The sequence below is a fragment of the Heloderma suspectum genome, chromosome 13 (assembly GCF_057233095.1).
Source record: "Heloderma suspectum isolate Gila_16-S chromosome 13, 16-S_ref, whole genome shotgun sequence".
Lineage (NCBI taxonomy): Eukaryota > Metazoa > Chordata > Lepidosauria > Squamata > Helodermatidae > Heloderma > Heloderma suspectum.
In genome coordinates, this window is record NC_139470.1 from 16,096,881 (window position 1) to 16,117,076 (window position 20,196).

The following is a 20,196-nucleotide window of genomic DNA, read 5'->3' on the forward strand; positions in this document are numbered from 1 at the left end:
CGCGCGACGCTCGGCTGCCGTACAGCATGGCGGCGCTGTGGCGAGCGCGCCCGTGCTTCCCACGCGAGCCCGGGCTTCGCCGTACAGCGCGGGCCCTGTCGTCAGGTACGGGGACCCCCTCGCCGCAGGCCGCGCGGGGTCATGTGTGGGGCTCCGCCTCCCCTCTCCGGAAAGCTGGGTCGGGGTCGGGGGGAGATTTTGAAATAGGGTCCGTGCTCCTGGCAGAGCTGCTCGCCCCTTTGACAGGAGCGTGCCAGGCGGATATCCGACAGGTGGAGCTCCTCCTCACCGCCCCCAGCGGACATTCGACAGGTGAAGCTCCCCGTCCTCCTCCTCCTCCTCCTCCTGCAGTAGACGTCCAACAAGTGACGCGCTGCATCTCCCACACGCACTCCGTCTTTGCGTTTCCAGGCAGGGGAGGCTTTGCCCGTTGAATTTCTGCCTAACACCACAGCTTAAAAAACGGAAAGACCCCCCTAAGAAGGAACCCTATGCATATTTAGACAGAAAAAGGAAGTCCTACAATTCCCAGCATCCCCCAGCCAGCATTGCTGGTTAGGGCATGCTGGGAATTGTTAGGACTTCTTTTTTCTGTCTCAACATGCGTGGGATTGCACCCTTATTTTATTTATTTATTATAATTATTATTAATTCTTAGCACTTGTATGCTGCCTTATTTGCTAAAAAGCCATCAAGGCAGCAAACAATTTAAGGCGATAAAAATGCAGCAATATAAAAACATTAAAAACTGTAAATCATTAAAACAATTACAATGACTATTTCTGAATAAATAATGATTAACTCCCATTGTGTCCATGGCGCTTATTCCCTGGTGAACGTGCAGAGGATTGCAGCCGTAACCCTAGATTATTTGTATACTGCCCTATAATGCAAATATAATAAATATTTGGATACTTCCCTTCAGTCATATTCTCAGAGTGGTATACAAAAAGAATAAAACAATTTTGGTATACAAAAAGAATAAAAGATCCCAGTCACCCCCTTTTGTTTTCATAGCTGCCTTTTCAAATAGTGGAAAACCAGATTCGTACTCTGCCTGATGTAAATAATTTTGCATTTGTGTTTGGGGGGCTTTGTTTTGCTGAGGGTGGAGGCAATCTCTTAGCTATGTTTGTTTAAAACCTCGTTTCATTCCTGGTTGATTCAAATCAAACATAAATGATTAGTGGCAAAGTATTTTCAGCCTAGTACCCTCTTACCCTCCACCTCTTACTTATTATCAGAGGTGGTATTACAATTTTAAGACTGCACAATGGATCTCCAAGCATTGCAGATAGAAGGAACACATTACTGCCTACCTTGAGCCAGAGGTATAGGAGAGATCAGAAATATAGGTACTCAGGGATTCGTATTTATTTATATATATATTACACTTATTTATATGCCACTTTTCAGGATACAAATCCCACCGAAGTGGCTTTCAAGTAACATAAAAATAATATCAAAACAAACAATATTCACAAATAAAAACACATCTGGCTCCTTCCCAGCTGATGTTAGGTTCAGGTCTTCTTCACCTGCCTATTATCCATATCTTTTGATTGATCAGGCCTCAGATCAAATTACAGTATAAAACATTTTTTGTATGTTTTTTTAAGTATTTCGGCCAAGAAAAAATGTTGCAAGTGTCAATGAAGTCAATTTCTAAAGATGTCAATTTCTAAAGATGAATCATTGATTTTCTTTGACAGCATGCTAACATCTGTCAACAACAACAAAAAATAGAGTTCTTGCTATGAACCAAAAACCAACAATGTGTTACTTTAAAGGCTGATGGATGTTACTGCATTCTGGCCCACAAATCTGTTAGTTTTCAAAATGCAACAGGACTCTTGTTTTTGGTTTTTGTTGCAGCAGACATAAGCTGCAGTTTTTAACTCTTGTTACTCCTTTTGAACTACTTCTGAGCAGACATGTATGCAATTGCACTGTAAAATAGTTACTTCTCTGTAACCTGGCAGATATGAAACAATCCCATTATATAGACAGTACCTTGTTCTTTCAAATCTCCTAAAATATGGTGGGGTGGGTACTCCTTATAGGTAAAAGGTGTCCCCAACCAGTCGTGTCCGACTCTAGGGTGCGGTGCTCATCCCCGTTTCTAAGCCGAAGAGCCAGCGCTGTCCGAAGACGCTTCCGTGGTCATGTGGCCGGCATGACTGAACACCGAGGTGCACGGAATGCTGTTACCTTTCCCGCCAAGGCGGTACCTATTTATCTACTTGCAATTTCTTGCTTTCGAACTGCTAGGTTGGCAGAAGCTGGGACTGAAGGCGGAAGCTCACTCCGTCACGCAGCACTCAGGTCTCAAACTGCCGACCTTCCAGTCTGCAGTTCAGCGTCTTAACCACTAAGCCACTGTGGCCCCGGGTACTCCTTATACAACCTTGTAAATAAACTCGCTGCCACGACTTGCTCGCTCACACAAACCTCCTTTGTTGTTGAAAAGAAACCAATTTTGATCAGCTTCCTTGCTTGATCACCTGGAGCTTATTTTTACTCACTCCAGCTGACTAGGCAGATAGTTTGTTACAAGCCTACTCTTTATGTGGGTGGGGATGGACTAGTTCTCACTGAGGTGATAGAGTTGAATCTGGGCTGTACCATTTTAGGCTTGCAGGTGTTTGCTTACATGACTGAATGGTTCATTAAAACCACAGGAGTGAAGCATTCTGCCCACCCACCCCATCCCTGCAACCTCCCACAGCCCCTTTATGGCTGTAAAGTGCAGGCTGTAAAACAAATTGTGCCAGAAGACAGTTGGGCTCAATGTTGAGTCACCAGAACATGGCAAAGGCAGGGTATCAATAAACAGACAGATGTTTAGGATATTTTTTGATGCTGCTTCTTTCATAAGAGGCTTGTGGACCTTTGAAATAACTCAGGGCTGGACAGGCTTTAGGTTTCTTGGATCTACTTTGTGTTTCTTTACTATAGGGATGGGCAACTCTAGGGGCCATATTTGCCCACTGGACATGCCCCCCCCTTCCAGGCTGTACCTCCCTGCAGATGCTGAAAAAAAGAGGGTAAATAAAATTGAAAGATAATTTATTTTATTTATTTCATTTCTATACCGCCCAATAGCCGAAGCTCTATAATGGCATCCGTAGCTACTATGGGGCGCTAAAAGGGTCAAAAGTAGCTCATTTGTAAGATCATTTTGATCCTTTCAGTGCTTCATAGCAGCTCTGGATGTCATTTCATTTGCCTTTTTTTAATTGGGGGGGTGAATTTTGGGGGTGTGGTGGGGGCCACGCTGGGGGGCCTGCCAGGGGTGCATATGGCCCGCAGCCAACATGTTGCCCTCCGAAATATCCAAGGTGCGAAAGATGCACACTTTCAATTAAAGCACACGGTGCCTGTGAGCACATTTTGAGCACAGCGGTGCTGGCTGCACGTGTTTGTGGGCCCCTGGGCAAGACATGCCACTTTCCTCGGGGAGTTCTCCTTCTCCTCACCATTGTCAATAGCTTACCATTCTTTGGGCTTGGATTGTTTGATGTCCTTGCTTTGCGCTTTTGCCCAAGGTAGATGGTAAATGCTGACGTAATATTTTCTGCTGTTGCAACAGACCTGCAAAGCGTGACTGGCTTGTTACAGATAAATATCTCTGTGACCTCTCCCTCTCTCCCTGTGCCTCTCTCTTCAAGCTGCTGTTTAGAAGCCCAAAAGCAGGGAGGGAGTCTGTGATACACTTCCTAGCATCCTCCATTTCACACATGAAAACAGGGACACCCTCGAAAGCCCCCCCACCACAAACCATGCTCATATCAAGGAGTACTACTCAAGGTGTCTCCCAGTCTTTATCACACATTGCCCTAAATGGCTTGGGGCCCAGCTATCTGAAGGATCACCTCCTCCCATATGTGCCTGCCCAGACCCTAAGATCACCCTCAGCAGTCCCTCTCCGTGAGCCTCTGGCCAAAGGAAGTAAGGTGGGTGGCTACCAGGAAGAGGGCCTTTTCTGCTGTGGCCCCCCGGCTGTGGAATGAGCTCCCTAGAGAGGTTCGCCTGGCCCCTACCTTGTTCTGGTGCTAGGTGAAGACCTTTTTATTCTCCCAGTATTATAGCATTTTAGCTTCTTAATTGTTTAGGTATTTTAAATCTCTCAATTGCTGCTAGGTTTTATTCTGGTTGTTCCGTTATATTGTGGTTTTAAGCTTTCATATTTTATATTGTTTTATGCTGCACTCTGTGGTTTTAATTTCTGTGAACCGCCCAGGGAGCTTCGGCTATTGGGTGGTATAGAAATGAAATACATAAATAAAGTTCTTTGCAGTGCTGGTTCCAGGTTTTTGGAACCCTTGGGCAAGACACCTGCAATGGGCTCATTCCCTTGGTGAATCTCCCTCTTCACCGCCATTGTCACCAGTTGCTCTTGCTGCTCATCCTCTTTCTCATCATTGCTACTGCTTGTTTTTTTGGAGGCAGATTGCCATGGAGCAAGTGGGTGACGGTATCTCCTGCTGCTCCTTCTCACCTCCTCCAATGTCTGGGCCAGAGCGAGAGGCAGGTGAACAAGCAGCTTGCAATGGTGAAAGCGAAGTAAAGATGAGGCTGGTGCGCAAAATGGTGTTTCTACAACCCCCCCAAATCAGTGATTTCACAGAGGCAAATTCCTTTTTAATGTAATCAATGCTTAAAAAAAATAAAATAAAGGCACCCCCACCCCACCCCTGAGATATGTAGAATGGAGAAATGGCGGGGGAGAGAGAAGATGCATGACTCTTTCCCACCCATTTCTCCAGTCCAAATCTCCCCTCCCACACACTGCCCGATTCAAAACATGGCCACACAAACACACGTTTTAATGTTTCTGGGCAGGCAGAGCAGCAATGGAAAATATTGGGGAGGCATATAGAGCTTGGAAATGGTGGTAAAGGGTTAGGCACCCCTTCCTTCCCTTGTCATTTATTTAGGTCTCCCTCTCTCTGGAGTAAGTTTCTTTTTAAAAAGCATGTTATGCCATTATAGGGTAATGTGCAGTTAACCCCCGAGTGAATTATTTTTTAATAAAACAAGCAAAAGTAATGCTGCCTCTTTGGATACTTTGCCATCTCTCGCTCCATCTTGTTGTTGTTTTTAATGACGATCTTTTCTTTCTGTCTTGTAGGGAAGAGCGAGTATGATCTTTTAGTCGTTGGAGGTGGATCTGGTGGTCTTGCTTGCGCAAAGGAAGGTTTGTACCTATCATTCGATGCATTGGGGAACAATGTGGGGCAATCTAATCTCATAATTTATCCTTTTTTATTTATTAATACATTTGGGAGTCATCTTTCAGCCCAGTTAGGACCCCCTAGGCGACTTACAATGAAAAGTTTAAAACAATTTGAAAAATGTAAAACGATTTGAAAAATTTAAAACTTCACCAGGAGCAAAATTAAGGCCTGGAGAGAATCTTAAGAACAGAGTGCAGCACTAATACATTTAGGGCGCAATCCTATGCATGTTTAGACAGAAGAAAGTCCTACAACTCCCAGCATTCCCCAGCCAGCATAGATGGTAGAGCTTTCTTCTGTCTAAACATGCATAGGATTGTGCCCTTACAGTGTGCAATCCTATGCATGTGTACTCAAAGGTAAGTCCCATGGAATTCAATGGGGCTTACACCCAGGTAAGCCAGTATAGGATTGCAACATACTAAAATCCTAAAAAGCCATGGCATGGAGAACAAAAAATAGCATCCTGACCAGGTCTTGGTTATTTAAGATGCTGTGATTGCAATAAGATACAGGGGGAAGAGAAGAATTTAAGGGTGCAATCCTATCCAGATAGGCAGCCGCCTCCGAACTCGGAGGCGACTGCCTATCCAAAGCAGGGCAGGAGAAGCACGGAGGGGATCGTTCCCTCCGTGCTTCTCCTGCCCTGCTTTTTATGCCAGATAGCCGATTGCAGCTGTCTAGCCACGGGAGGACTAAGCGGGGAAGGAGGCTGCTATACAGCACATATGATGTGTCGTACAGGCAGTTCCGTCCTCCCCGCCCTGGAAGGCCCCCCAGCCATGCCTCTTTTCGGCTGCTCTGCGCTCCTTTTGCGAGTGAGGACAGGGCTGTTCCGCGCTGCCTCCAGGGCAGCACAGAAGTGAGGGGAGGTCAGTTCCCAGAGAATAAGATATCCTATGGCCGTGTAGCCGCTAAAACACCTAAGGCAACAAAAACCCTTTTGGGTCAACCCTTGCAGCATTACCATGATACTTTGCTCTTTCCTTTAAATAAATCACTGATCTCCTTTTATTTTTTTTAAGCTTCCCAATTTGGAAAGAAAGTGGCTGTGTTAGATTATGTGGATCCTACTCCAAAAGGTACGAAACAATCCAAGTTTACTTTGCAACTGCAAACAAGGTCCTCCTGTGACTTTTGTATTCAAGGATGTCAGGTTTGACATCTTGCCTGTTCTTCTGTTGTGCATGGTTGATGAAATGGAAGGGTCACATTTCCCAGAATTGTGGTGTGTGTGTGTGTGTTTCTAATATGTCTCTTTTGGTAGGTTGGTAGATAGGCATATTTGGGTAATTTGCCTAGACATATTTAATGTAAGCAGAAATATTTTAAACTTCAGAAAAGCAAGTAAACAAGTGATACAATTTCCAAAAATGTATACTACAGGCATTTTATTTCCATGGGATTTATTTATTTATCGTATGGCAACTTCCATGGGAGATTCTTGCTGACATGGTTTTGAAACCTCACAGGTGTAAAAGCCATTAGGAGCAAATTTGAGTGGGGAAATGGAAGTTTTGGTCCTAAAATTCCCCTATGAGGAAAGGTTACAGCAGCTGGGATTGTTTAGCTTAGACAAAAGGTCAGTAAAGGGGGACATGATAGAGGTGTATAAAATTATGCGTGGTGTGGAGAAAGAGACATTTTTCTCCCTCTCTCATAGTACTAGAACCCAATGGGGTCATCCCATGAAGCTGGTTGGTGGGAGATTCAGGACAGATGAAAGGAAGGACCTCTTCACACAGCGCAGAGTTAAACTATGGAATTCGCTACCACAAGATGTGGTGATGGCCACCAATTTGGATGGCTTTAAAAGGGAGTTAGACAAATTCCTGGAGGAGAAGGCCATCAATGTCTCCTAGTCCTGATGGCTCTATGCTACCTCCAGTATCAGAGGCACCATGCCTATGTACACCAGTTGCCAGGGAACATGGGTGGGAGGGTGCTGTTGCGCTCATGCCCTGCTTGTGGGTTTCCCATGGGCAGCTGGTTGGCCACTGTGTGAACAGAATACTGGACTAGATGGGCTTTGGTCTGATCCAGCAGGGCTCTTCTTACATTCTTTTGTTCTTAAATGTGAAGTATCATGCTTATTGGTTTATAGATTAAATTAGAGCAGGGGTGTTGAACCTCAGGTCCTGGGGACAACATGGCACTCCAGGGTTCCCAGATGGACATGCACCTTTCCCCCCAACCACTGATCATTTGGTGTTTTTCAGGTTTTCTATAGTTTTATTCCCATTCTAAAAGGTTGAAATGCCTCTCCTAAGGCTTAGTTACTGGCAGGAAGGGCTTCATGCTAATATAAGCTGATATTTTTGGTATTTGGCCTTGCCTCTCTTGGAATGCAGCCCGGACAGCTTCTTTGACATGGAATTTGGCCCTCAGGCTGCCAGAGGGTCAACATAGCTGTCCTAAAGGGAGATGGAGAAAGATGAGAGTATATAAATATAGGGTGTAAAAACATAATAAAAATTGAAGTGAGTCCCTTATTGCAGTTTGGGATAAACCCCAAAGTTTATTGTTTGAGCATCATCAGATATAGACAATGTTTCATGTAGGGATGGTGCAGATTCCCAATTCCATCTGGGAATCTGGCAGAACCCTCCCTACCCACACCCTCAACCTAGGGATGTGCGAGCCCACCCCTGTCTGGGTTCTCTGGGCACCTGCCCAGCCCCTATCCCCGCTCGCTGGCCCCCAGACCACGCTTGAGCCCCTTCCGCACTCGCGAGCGGCCTGCACTCACCCCGGCAGCCTCATCAAGCTCCACGGTCGCCATTTTTTGAAAAATAAAATGGTGATTTCAAATATGCGCATTTGCAAAAATGCACATTTCTGCATATGCAAATATGCGCATTCGTAAAAATGCGAATTTTACAAGTGCCATTTTATTTTTAAGAAATGGGGACTGCAGAGCTTGACGAGGCTGCCAGGGTGAGTGCGGGCCACTTGTGAGTGCAGGAAGGGCTCAAGCGTGGTCCAGGGGCCGGTGAGCAGGGACAGGGGCTGGGCAGGTGCCCGGAGAACCCAGACGGGGGTGGGTTTGCACATCCTTAGTTTCATGTTGTGGCCTCTCCATCTGCAGGTAGAATAGTGGTGGAGATTTTATTGTGTATTTTAGAGTATTTAAGTCCAGGCTGCATCAACAAAGGGACAAATGAATGATCCCTTTCTCCTTTTCCTATAGGTACCAAGTGGGGGCTTGGCGGTACTTGTGTGAACGTTGGCTGCATCCCAAAAAAGCTTATGCACCAAGCCGCTCTTCTTGGAAGTTCCCTCAAAGATGCCCGGCGTTATGGCTGGAATATATCCCATCCCACAAATCATGACTGGTAAAATAAATGTCTTATCTGTGTAGTGCATTCGATATGTATTTCATTTGGAAGAAGTATTTTTATTTATTTATTTATTAAATTCATTAATCGCCCATCTGGCTGGTCACCCAGCCACTCTGGGCGATGTACAACAATAAAAACAGTTCAAAACAATAAAATTCAACATTAAAAACATCACATTTCTAAAATTACCCTAACCCACCCCAAATGCTTGACTGAACAACCACGTTTTTAATGCATGGCGGAAGGTCATTAAAGAGGGGGCAAGGCAGAGTTCCCTAGGGAGGGAGTTCCACAGAGCGGGGGCACCACAGAGAAGACCCTCTCCCTCGTCCTCACCAGCCTAGCTGTCCTGGCTGATGGGACAGAGAGAAGGCCATCGGAGGCTGATCTTGTTGAGCGGCCTATCTGGTGTTGCTGGTGGCACTCCTTGACATAAACTGCAGGGAATGATCCAAAGGATCCATCCTGCTGGCTGGGGAATGCTGGGAGTTGTGGTCCAACAAAGGAGGACAATCTTGGCAGGAGTTGAAAATAACTTAAAGTACAGCCTCATGGAATCTAAGCTAGCAGTGACCGACCAGGAAAGAGATCTTGAGGTTGCGGTGGACAGTTCAATGAAGATGCCAGCCCAGTGTGCGGCTGCTGTAAAAAAGGCAAACTCCATGTCAGGCGTAATTAGGAAAGGAACTGAGAATAAAACTCCCCTGCCATTATACAAATCGATGGTGTGACCACACTTCAAATACAGTTCTGGTCACCGCACCTAAAAAAGGATAGTGTAGAGTTAGAAAAAGTGCAGAAAAGGGCAACTGGGGAACACACCTGGGTAGAATAAGTGTTGTTCTCTGATTTTCTGCAGTGAATTGCTCAGTTTCAGTGTGCACCAATTCTTTCATTTTTACGTTCCATTCTCCCCCCTCCCCCCCGCCCCCAGCCACCTCTCAACAATGTACTGGTTTTCCTGGTGACAGTTGCTTAACCCACTGGGGCTTTTTCATCTTAATTTTTTATTGGGTTCTGCTACCTTCATTGTTAACAATTTTAAATTTTTGTATGTTAAAAGTTTTATTGTACATGTATCATGTTCCGAACTGCCCAGAGAGCTTTTGCTATTGAGAGGTATAGAAATGCAATGAATGACTGAGCTAAAATGATCAAGGGGCTGGAGCATCTCCCCTATGAGGAAAGGTTACAACAGCTGGGATTGTTTAGCTTGGAAAAGAGGCGAATGAGGGGAGACATGGCAGAGGTGAACAAAACTGTGCCTGGTGTGGAGGAAGTGGATGGGGAAACATTTTTCTCCCTCTCTCATAATACTAGAACTTGGGGTCTTCCCATGAAGCTGATTAGTGGGAGATTCGGGACAGAGAAAAGGAAGGACTCCTTCACACAGCGCAGAGTTAAACTATGGGATTCGCTTCCACAAGACGTAGTGATGGCCACCACTTTGGATGGCTTTGAAAGGGGATTGGACAGATTCCTTGAGGAGAAGGCTATCAATGGCTACTAGTCCTGATGCTTCTGTGCTACGACCGGTATCAGAGGCAGTGAGCCTCTGTGCACCAGTTGCTGGGGACCATGGGCGGGAGGGTGCTGCTGCGCTCATGTCGTGCTTGCGGGCTTCCTGTGAGCATCTGGTTGGCCACTGTGTGAACAGAATGGTGGACTAGATGGACCTTGGTCTGACTAGCAGGGCTCTTATGTTCTTACTCCTGGAGGGCATTGGGTTGGGGTAGGCTGAGTTCCATGGACAAAAACATGTGACAAACTGATATGTACTCCTACCCTGGACAGGGTTCAAGACACCCTTTTGTCTACATTCCTCCAGGTTACTGCCATCCCCACTTCCATGTCTTTTTAATATCCCTTATCTTGCCCACATGAGGAGACACGTTTTGTCTTTTTCTGTATGGAGAAGGATAGGCCAACATTTCAGAGCTTTCTTTAAACTCCTTCCCAGCCCACTTAGCATGTTCGCCAAGCAGTCCAGCACATGGGTCAAGCTGCCCTTCTGGATAGTTTCCAACCCAATTATATTTATTTTTTTAAAAAAACCAAGCTGAGGTCAGTTGTTTTTAAAAATAAAACTAGCGCACTGGAAGTTGCCTCTCGAGATCCCATGAGTAACTGCTGCCGTAGCAAGCTCTTTGCCTGTGCTTCTGCCCTCCGCCTGACTTTTGACCGTCGAGATGGATTTGCCACATCTGCTGCCTCAGGACCGATCCTGAGCTGGCCACACAGGAGCTTTGCACCTAAGGGGGTTCCTGCATACTTTCTTCTGCATGTAAAAGATGGGCCAGGGGGTGGGGGTGGGGTTGAAAGAGGCCCTTGTTTGAGAAATTTGCCTCTTCTCTCATTAGCCTAGCCATACCCAGCCGTCTAGATTTGTTGGTCTACAGATCCCATCATCCCCGCTGACCGTGCTGGCTGGGGATGGTGGGGAATTGTAGTCCAACCCATCTGGAGGTAGCTTGGCCACATTTAGCCATTCCCTTTTCAGCCTGTTTTGTTTTTGAAACATAAGTGGCATTAAGGTGCAACCCTATGCATGTTTAGACAGAAAAATATCCTACAACTCCCAGCATTCCCCAGCCAGCCATGCTGGGTGGGGAATGCTGGGAGCTGTAGGACTTTTTTTTGTCTAAACATGCATCAGATTGTGCCTTAAGATGCTGCAAGCTTTCCGTGCATCTCTTTGGCCCCTATGTAACTAACTTGATGGTGCTTGGGCTATTCTTTCTTCCCAGGTCCACGATGGCAAAAGCTGTTCAGAACCACGTGAAATCCTTGAACTGGGGCCACAGAGTGCAGCTGCAGGACAAGTAAATGCGCCTCTTTCTTCTTCTTTCTCCCGCAAACAACTTCGCCCTAATAAAAAAAAATCCTTTGGGGTTCTAACAGGAAACCATGCTGGACCAGCAACAAAATGTTGCAGCGTATCCTCACCTCCTAGTGGGATTGCTCCTGTTCAAGATTCCAGCTGGTCGGTCATGCCTTCCTCTAGAATACTTCCAAGTTGTAACGGGCTCCAAAGGGCCATTCAACTCCTGCCCCCCCCCCCCCACTTTTCCATTTTTACTTTTCAACTCATACTCACTCAACATTCTGTGACTTCTGGAGGCCAGTGAGCATGCTCAGTTCTCATTGGGCTGGGGGGGGGGGGTTGGAGGGGAGGGTTTTTAAAAACAACCTGAGGTGCGGGGGGGATCTTTTGTGCTTTATACCCCAGGGTTCCCACAAGCATACTGATACCTCTGTCTTGTTTTCATTTTGGCTCCATTTCAGTTGGCTCTCAGCCACCTGAGTTTGTTATTAGAGGGAGTAATCCTCCTGTTAAGGCTGCAGGTGCCAGGCATTTTTATCTAAAATTAATGCCTTTCTGTTCTGCTCACACATACCCCACCCCCCTTCCAATGGTGAATAGAAACTGCAGGTAGACAAAAATGTCTAGTATGTTGAGCAAGAAATTGCAAAAATTCTCCTCTCCAGAGATTTTGAACAAGGCCATGTAGGTTAATCTCCTCCACAAAAATATTACAGCTCAAACGTTGGCATGGACCCTTGGAAGAATGTTGCTTGTTGGTCTGCTGCTTCTCTCCCACGCGTCATCTCCTTAATTCTTTAGATATCGTGACACTAAAGGCATTTGCAGTTGATTGCACGGATTCACTAAGGCTGCAGTCCTGCACATGCTTACTTGGGAGTAAGCTGCATTGAACTCAGTGGAACTCACTCCTGAGAAGATGCGGGATCCTGCTGCATGTGGTGTGATCATCATCCTTCTTCTTATATTCCTCCCGTAGGAAAGTGAAGTACTTCAACTTGAAAGGCAGTTTGTTGGATGAGCGCACAGTTCATGGGTCGACAAAAGGAGGCAAAGAGGTATGCTGCTTGGGTGTCTGTTATAGAAAAAGCGGCCGTGTACTAGATCAGACCATGGCCGTTTGGTCTGGTATTGTCTAATTCAGAGGTGGGGAATATTTTCCCCCATGATAGCCACATTCCCTCAGTGGTTATCTGTCATGGGCCACATGCAGGCAGTTGAAAGGACCGGGGCCATCCTGGACTCTTCGGGCAGTATCCAGAAGTGTCATTCTCTTAGCGCAAATGACGTTGCGCTAGCAGAAACCAGGCTCCAAACTGCGCACCAGAGGAGAATCCAACTAAACCTACGTTTGGGCGAGTGCAGTTATGCAACGGCTTGTGCATTGCGCTTGCGCAAGCAGTTACGTATCGCACTTGCCCAACCTGTTGTTCAACCCGCTGCGCCTTACTCTTGCATAACCCATTGTGCAACGGGTTGCACCTTACGCTTGCGCAACCCATTCCGCAACAGGTTGCGCACCATAGTTGTGCAACCCATTGTGCCGCAGAAAGATTTGGTGGCGCTCTGCTAGTGCTGTCTGAGTTTGCGGAATTACGCCATTGGCGGAGCTCTGCTAGTGCCGTCTGAGTTTGCGGAATTATGGAGTTGGATACTGCCCCTTTGGCTGTTTTTCTCACACACCCTCAAATGCGTCCATCCATGCGCATGCACACTCTCTGTTCATTCTCACTTTTCAGGCACATGTGGACCATGAAGCCTGAGGAGGGGGCCCAGCAGAGGAGGAAGGGGTGGAGTAGACAGAGGAGAGGCAGTGGGCCACAGCAGTCTAATCCAGCATTCGCCAGCCCGGTGCCCTCTAGGTGTTTGGCACTTCAATTCCCATCAGCCCCAGCCTGGATGCCCAATAGTCTGGAATGATGGGAGTTGTAGTCCAACACATCTAGAGAGCGCCATATTGGGGGAGACTGGGATAATCAGACTCTCCCAGGTCTCCAGCAGAGTGTTCTCATTACCTTCTACCTGGTCCCTTTTTAACAGGAGATGGGTCAGGCATGTGCTCCACCCATTAGGCTGTGGTCCCCTCCCCAGGAACACTCCCACTCTTTGCTACAGGCCCTGTCAGTGGAGAGCTTTGCGTCATGGCCCATACTGCAGCGGTGGGGGAAACTCCAGATGTTGTCTCCCTCCAACTCCCATCATTCCGAGCCAATTTGGGGGATTCTGGGAGTTGCAGTCCAGCAACAGATGGAGAACTACAAGTTCCCCACCCCAACAGTGAAACCTTTACCTTCTTTAACGGATTACCCCACAACTGGGCCTCACCGTGAGGCAGAGTGAGGCTATCGCCCCAGGAAGGGCATTTTAAGATGCCACACCTTTTTGTGTATCCTATCACGTGAAAAAACAGGGACACAAATGGCATCCGCTACACCATTTGCAGCCATAAAGGTCTTAGTTTAAGCTAAATGCAGCCATTTATGGCTGCATTTAGCTTAAACTAAGACCTTTACGGCCACAAATAGCGTAGTGGACGACATTTGCATCCGCAGTCAATCCGCCCAGCCGTATCGCTGGCGCTCCAGAGCCAGCTGGCAGGGAAGATTTGGCTGGCGAGGATTCCTCCAAGAGGCGGAGGTAAGTCTCCTGATCCTCCACGGGTTACGGGGGTGTGTGTGTGTGGATTCTTTTGAATCCAGCCTCATGGGGGTCCATGGAGGATTTCTCCCCCATCCCTACTCTCTGGACTTTGGTGGCAGTAGCAACACAGAAGGGCTCCCCTGGTGGATGCTACGAATGGCGTCCCAGAGCAGATAATTATTCCTGAGTGTCCAAGCTGACACTGTCTAGGAAGTCTGCCTTGCATCAACATGGAGGCACAGTGGCCACTGTATGCGTTTTTAATAGCTGTTTTTAATAGCTCTGCAAATCCCGTAAAATACTACTCTTGGAGATAAACATCTTTTTTGACGTGGATTAGCTTGCACACAGACAGGGTTGACTGGAGCCCTTTCTTTTAATCTCTGCTCCCGATCTCTTTGCCTTTTTACTCCTAGATTCTTCTCACAGCAGAAAACATTGTCCTTGCCACTGGTGGGAGGCCTAAATATCCTGAAAATGTAAGTTGCGTTAATTCAAAATGACTTGGTGTTAATCACAGTTGGCATCAATGCAGCTGTAATGCTAAACCAGGAATGCAGGTTTAGCAGGTGCAGGTGCTCAGGCCCAGGAGCCAAATCTGGCCCGCCGGGGTTCCCCAGATGGTGTCACCCCCTTTCCCCTGGCTCCACCCCCTTTCCCCAACCACTGGTCATTTGGTGGTTTGCCAGCTTTTCTGCAGTTTTCCCCCCCATTCTAAAAGGTTGAAATGCCTCTCCTAAGGCTTAGTTACTGGCAGTCAGAGCATGAAGCTAAAATGTGCTGGTATTTTTGCTTTTGGGCTCTGCCCCGTTTGCCTTTGGCCACGCCCACCGCTGGAATACGGCCCCTGAGAACTTCTCCAAAATGGAATTTGGCCCTACGGCTGAAAGAGGTTCAACACCCCTGTGCTAAACCATGGTTAAGGCTGACAAGGGAAGGGAGAGGGAAATTTGCACATATCCCCCAAGAGGGATTTGCCAGTGATAGTTTTGCAGAGAGCCAGAATTACACCTGCGTGGGACGTAATTGGTAAGTTCAGATGTATTCCCTCTGTATATCCATGCGGCACAGAGGATTCATTCTTCATTAGAAACAGGTAGAGCTACAGTGTCAGAAGACACCAGGGCTAGAACCTTGGTTGTGGGTGTGGCTGGCCTCTGTGGTCAGCCACTAGAACTGCAGAGTGAACCGTTACCCTGGGCAGTGCAATATTCTCAGGTCCTGGACTGACCCTGCCCACCCAGGTTGGCCATTGTGCCCCTCTTGGCAGGAAGTGCTGGAAAGGGTTTCCTGTTGGGGCTGAGACTTGGCCTGAGCAAAGTACACGTGATATGTTTTGGTTTGCCCCTTAGCTCCAGTTGCCTGAAACAACCTCTGGTTCCCAGCTCCTAGCCCTCCTTCCTCTATGAATATGAATAACCAAAAAAGAGGACATAAGTTTGCATCAGATTGACGTATGTTAATTTCTATGTAGAGATGCAAATTTAGAACAATTATAGTTTGAATAGAAATATAGTCCATCTCAACATAGTGCGGACAGCTGTGTCCAGGTGACATGTGTTCCAGCCTGTTCAGTCTGCTGTCCAGTTGCTAACTCTTGATTGGCAACAGTTCTTATGGCTCTTTATATTTAAACCAGAATTAAATACAACCCTTCAAACAAAAGACAGTCCTCTGTTAAAGACGACACCTGGCCACCCTACACTGGGCCTATGGTTCAGCCCTAGCAAAATGTTTTTCAACTGTGGGAGTGTTCATCTTATTATTCCCCTTTAACTGATTATCACCGTGAGAAGTGAAGCTTGTGTGCAATTTTTAGCGTGTATTATGGTTATGGTTTTAAACTTGTTCTGTATTTAATAGATTGTACACTGCTTAGAGATTTCGTTATGAGGCCATTAATAAATATCATAAAAACATACTGCTGATTTTGCAGAAAATCACTGAACTGATAGTTGGCTCATAGAGTTCTTCATGCATGATGGCTTTTAGATGCTGAATTGTTCACTGACAATGGTCGCATTTTGTTTTCTTTAGATTGCAGGGGCACGGGAGTATGGGATTACAAGTGATGATATCTTCTGGCTGAAAAAATCTCCTGGGAAAACGTAAGTTTCTTTCCCTAGGACTTTAATATATCCCACCATCTGAATTTTGCACATGCAGCTTTGCTCTCTTTTGGATGTTCTCTTTCTTTCTCTCCCTCTCTCTCAGTACATTTCCTTCTTTTAGGGCGCAATCCTATGGCCGCTAGTCAGCGGCTAGACGGCCACAGGATAGGTCAGTTCCCGGGCATCGATCTCCACCCACTCCTGTGCTGCCTCGTAGGCAGCGTGGATTGGCCCCGTGCTCATAAGAGCAGCATGGAGCAGCAAAAATGGGGCGTTCCTGGGGGCGGGGCGGGCAGAAGTGCCTTCTGACACCCCCCCGCCACTCTGACTTCCCACAGCTAGACAGCCAAAATCGGCTGTCTAGCCACGAATGCAGGGTGGCTGAAGCGCGGAGGAGAAGATCCCCTCTGCGCTGCTCCTGCCCTGCATTGGATAATCAGTTGCCTCCAAGTTCAGAGGCGGCCGCCTATCCCAATAGGATTGCGCCCCTAGGGCACAATCCTCTGCATGTTTAGACAGAAGAAAGTCCCACAACTTCTACATGGTTGACCAGGGCATGCTGGGAGTTGTAGGACGTTTTTCTGCCTAAACATGCATAGGATTGCGCCTTTAGGCTGCAATCCTATACCTGTTTACCTGGGAGTAAGGCCCACTGAGTTCACTGTGAGTTACTGCCGAGCAGACATGTGTAGGATTGCATTGTTAGTTTATAAGGTATTTTTCATTTTGCCCCTATGCTGCCATTGGTCTTTCTTCATTATTCTGATAAAGTGCCATCAGTGTTTATTCCAATGCTACTGTAGATGTAAGCAGGTGACTTCTAGATTGTATACTCCTTGGAACGGTGGAGTATGGCTTTTTCAGGTCTGAAACTCTGTTGATTTCCGTGTATATTTTATTTATTCATTTATTGATTACATTTCTAATCTGCCCCATAACTAAAGTTCTCAGGGTGGGTTGCAAATGGTGATATTGATGGTGTTGATTACGCAGCAATAATAACAGTTCCTAAAGCTGTGCACGTTTTCCCCGTTTCTTTAATTCCCTTTTGTCAGTCTCTTGCATAAGCCACAAGGGGGCAGCAAGCGATTAGGATACAGAGGGAGGTCCTATATTTGTTTATAGGATCCTTGAGTCTCCCTGCACCACCCTTTCCCATCCTGGTACCCTCCAGAAGTCTTGGACTCCCATCATCCTGCACCAGGTTGTGGAAAGCTGCCGTATACAAATTATGTCTTTAATTGTGTGTGTATGTGTATGTGTGTGGGGGGGGGGGGACAATTCAGTTCTCTTTGTTTTTTTATATTTCTACTTGGCAGGGTTTAAAATGTTTTTTGTTAAAAAAAAAAAAAACAACTGCTCAAGTTCCAGTGAAAACATATCGTTTTCTTAATTTGGCTGGTTTTACCCTCAGCTGATCTGTCCTTGTAGACATCTGGGGATTGGTGCAAGTTTCCACAAAAATGTGTGTTTTACACAGCTAAGAAACTGTGCAGGACCAGGGGGAGACGCTGTTCTAAACTTAATTCAGTACAAACATTGTGTGGTCCCTTAAAGCCAGGGCCGGCGCCAAGGGTAGGCATGACTGGGCACCTGCTGAGGGCCCACACTGCAGCAGGGACCCACTGACAAGAGCCTCCTGGAGTGGTTCCTCCTCTTCACCCTTGCAGCCTGCTTCTTTGCCTGCCTCTCACTCTGTCCCAGACGACTGTGGTGGTGAGAAGGGAGATCAGGAGATGCCATGGCCTGCTTGTTCAGCGGGTGACAATGGCAGTGAGAAAGGTGGGTTGAAGCCACTCAGGGCCATTGCTGGGTAGGCATGGTTGGGCACCTGCCAAAGGCCCACACCCCAGCAGGGGCTGACTGAGAAAAGCCCCCTGGACTAGCTCCTTCTTTTCTCCAACCTGTTTGCTCGCCTTCCTCTTGCTCTGGCCCAGACAACAGTGGTGATGAGAAGGAAGGTCAGTAGATGCCATGGCCTGCTTGCTCCCTGGCTCTCTGCCTGTCAAGCAAGCAAGTGGGAGCGATGATGAGGAAGAGGAGGAAGAGCAAGAGCAGCTGGTGATGAGAAGGTAGAGTCACTGAGGGAAGGGGGCCCATGGAGGGTGTCTTTCCCAAGAGCCCTAAAAACCTGGAGCCAGCACTGTACCAGAGCATTAGCTCATCGGGAAGATGCCTCCTAGCGACCCGACGCTATGAAAGGCTGTTCACACATCAGGAGGCTGGTTCGCTTATCGATCAAAGCTGACGCACTGAAACATCATCCCATCCCTGCAAGTGTAGGCATCCCGTGCAGTGCTTTGCCTTTTAACGTTGACTGCTGCAGATGTCGCCTCTGCCCCATTCAACCTTGCGTAGATAAAGAGGGGGTGGTCTCTGGTACAGCTTAAAAGGGAGAAACTCAGTCTGCGGTTGCTTGCAGTATATCAGTCACCCCGTGAATTTTACGAGCGTGATTTATGCGAGGAAAGTAAGTGTGTGTGTGTGTGTGTGTTTAAAAAACGAAGCAAAAAGCTAAACGCAGGATTTATCCCTGGGAGATACTCCCTCTGAAAATGTGGCTTTTGTCCAGTCGCTGTTACTGCAAGTTGCAACAGTGTAATGTGTGAGTCTGGTGTTTATACGTCACATTCCTAAGCTTTAGTCAAAATAAGGCCTTGAGGGGGCTACGGCAGCGTCGCTACAGTTTATCAGCCCGTGTCGCGGGCAGCGGGGGAAAGAGTCCAAGCGCGCCTTTTGCAACTTTTGTTTCTGTCAGATGGGTTTCCCTTGCAAACGTTCCCATGGTTCGATTTAATATTTTGACTTTTAAACAAATAAATACAATGCAATTCTCCTCTAAACATTTAATTTATTTATTTGCTGTGCTTTTAAGCCGCTCAGTGACCGAAGTTCACTGGGCAATGTACAATACCTTAAAAACATACAGTCCAAACATTAAAACAAAAGATAAAAACAGTGCAGAATAAACCGGAGGTAAAACCAGCAGCAAAGAATAAAACCATGTCAACATCATACAACCAACTTAAAATCAGCAGCAGAATAGAGTTCTAAATGCACTAGAAAACATTCTTAAAATGCCTGGGAGAATAAAAAGGTCTTCACCTGGAACCAGAATGGTGGTGGTTTTTTGATCCGTACCTCGCAAAATGGTGCTCAGCGTCGCTAGCATTCATAGGAACTAAACATTTTAAAACAAAAAAAAATTAAGTTTGTGGCTTTGCAGACTTTCTGCCTTTGTTTTGCTTCTGCGTAAAAAAGAAGGCTAAAGAAGCTAAAGAAGGTTCAAGACAGACCAAAAAGGAAAAAAACAACAACCACATAATGGATCATTCACTTAAAGAATTTGCAGCCACATGGTGTGGTGATGGTCTCTGTCTCAGGTGGCTTTCAAAGGGGATTAGAGAAATTCACGGAGGGCTCTGTGTGTGTCTATGAATAGCTACTTTTTATAAGAAATTTGCATAAAACTCGTATAAAGTTTGCTGTACACGATTCATACAAATATTCATATTATATGTATTTCATTAAAAAAAATTCTACACATGAATCACAAATCATAATACTGAAAAATAATATGCATGGTTGTATTGGTTACGGTCTCCAACGTTGTCATGTCTCTTGCCACCTGCCAGGCTCCCTGTCTCTCCTGGTTTTTATTTTATTGGGCGGGGGGTAATTAAAAATAATTAACTGGGAGGCTGGTATGCTGCAAAGCAAAGTGCTGCCCCCCAGCACCATCTTTATTTGGGTTCTAAAGGATCGTTTTGTATTTTGTAGCTCAGACCCCCACCTCTGCTTTGCACGAGTTAATTTTCTTTTAGTCTTGCCAGTTTGCCTTCTGGGAAAGGAGCATTTTGTGACCAGCTGTGCTCACCATCGCTTCCATTTTATGAATGGGCAGCCCCCCTTCCCACGGCAGCCATTTTGTAAGAGCACCCACAATGCTCAATATGCCAAATGAGCCCACTGACCCAAAAAGTTTGGGGGCCCTGGCAATGTAGCTTGGATGTATTCTTTCAATTTGCCGCAAAGTACAT

The 20,196-nt window shown here is 46.6% G+C and overlaps 1 protein-coding gene across 8 annotated transcripts in view; it reads left to right on the plus strand.

The window, feature by feature from the left end:
• The first annotated feature begins 8 nt into the window (after window positions 1-8).
• The window catches only part of TXNRD2 (thioredoxin reductase 2), a 64,090-nt gene continuing 43,902 nt past the window's right edge, over window positions 9-20,196 (plus strand). For 3 of the 8 annotated variants that reach the window (XM_084820517.1, XM_084820519.1, XM_084820518.1), the window contains exons 1-8: window positions 9-312; window positions 5,135-5,200; window positions 6,266-6,322; window positions 8,431-8,575; window positions 11,329-11,403; window positions 12,385-12,463; window positions 14,462-14,524; window positions 16,083-16,153. In XM_084820517.1, the coding sequence (XP_084676643.1) occupies window positions 27-312; window positions 5,135-5,200; window positions 6,266-6,322; window positions 8,431-8,575; window positions 11,329-11,403; window positions 12,385-12,463; window positions 14,462-14,524; window positions 16,083-16,153 (842 nt within the window). In that variant the 5' untranslated portion in view covers window positions 9-26. Of the gene's footprint in view, window positions 313-2,063; window positions 2,193-5,134; window positions 5,201-6,265; window positions 6,323-8,430; window positions 8,576-11,328; window positions 11,404-12,384; window positions 12,464-14,461; window positions 14,525-16,082; window positions 16,154-20,196 lie in introns of all 8 variants that reach the window. The other 5 variants (XM_084820524.1, XM_084820523.1, XM_084820522.1 and 2 more) reach the window with 2 other exon arrangements.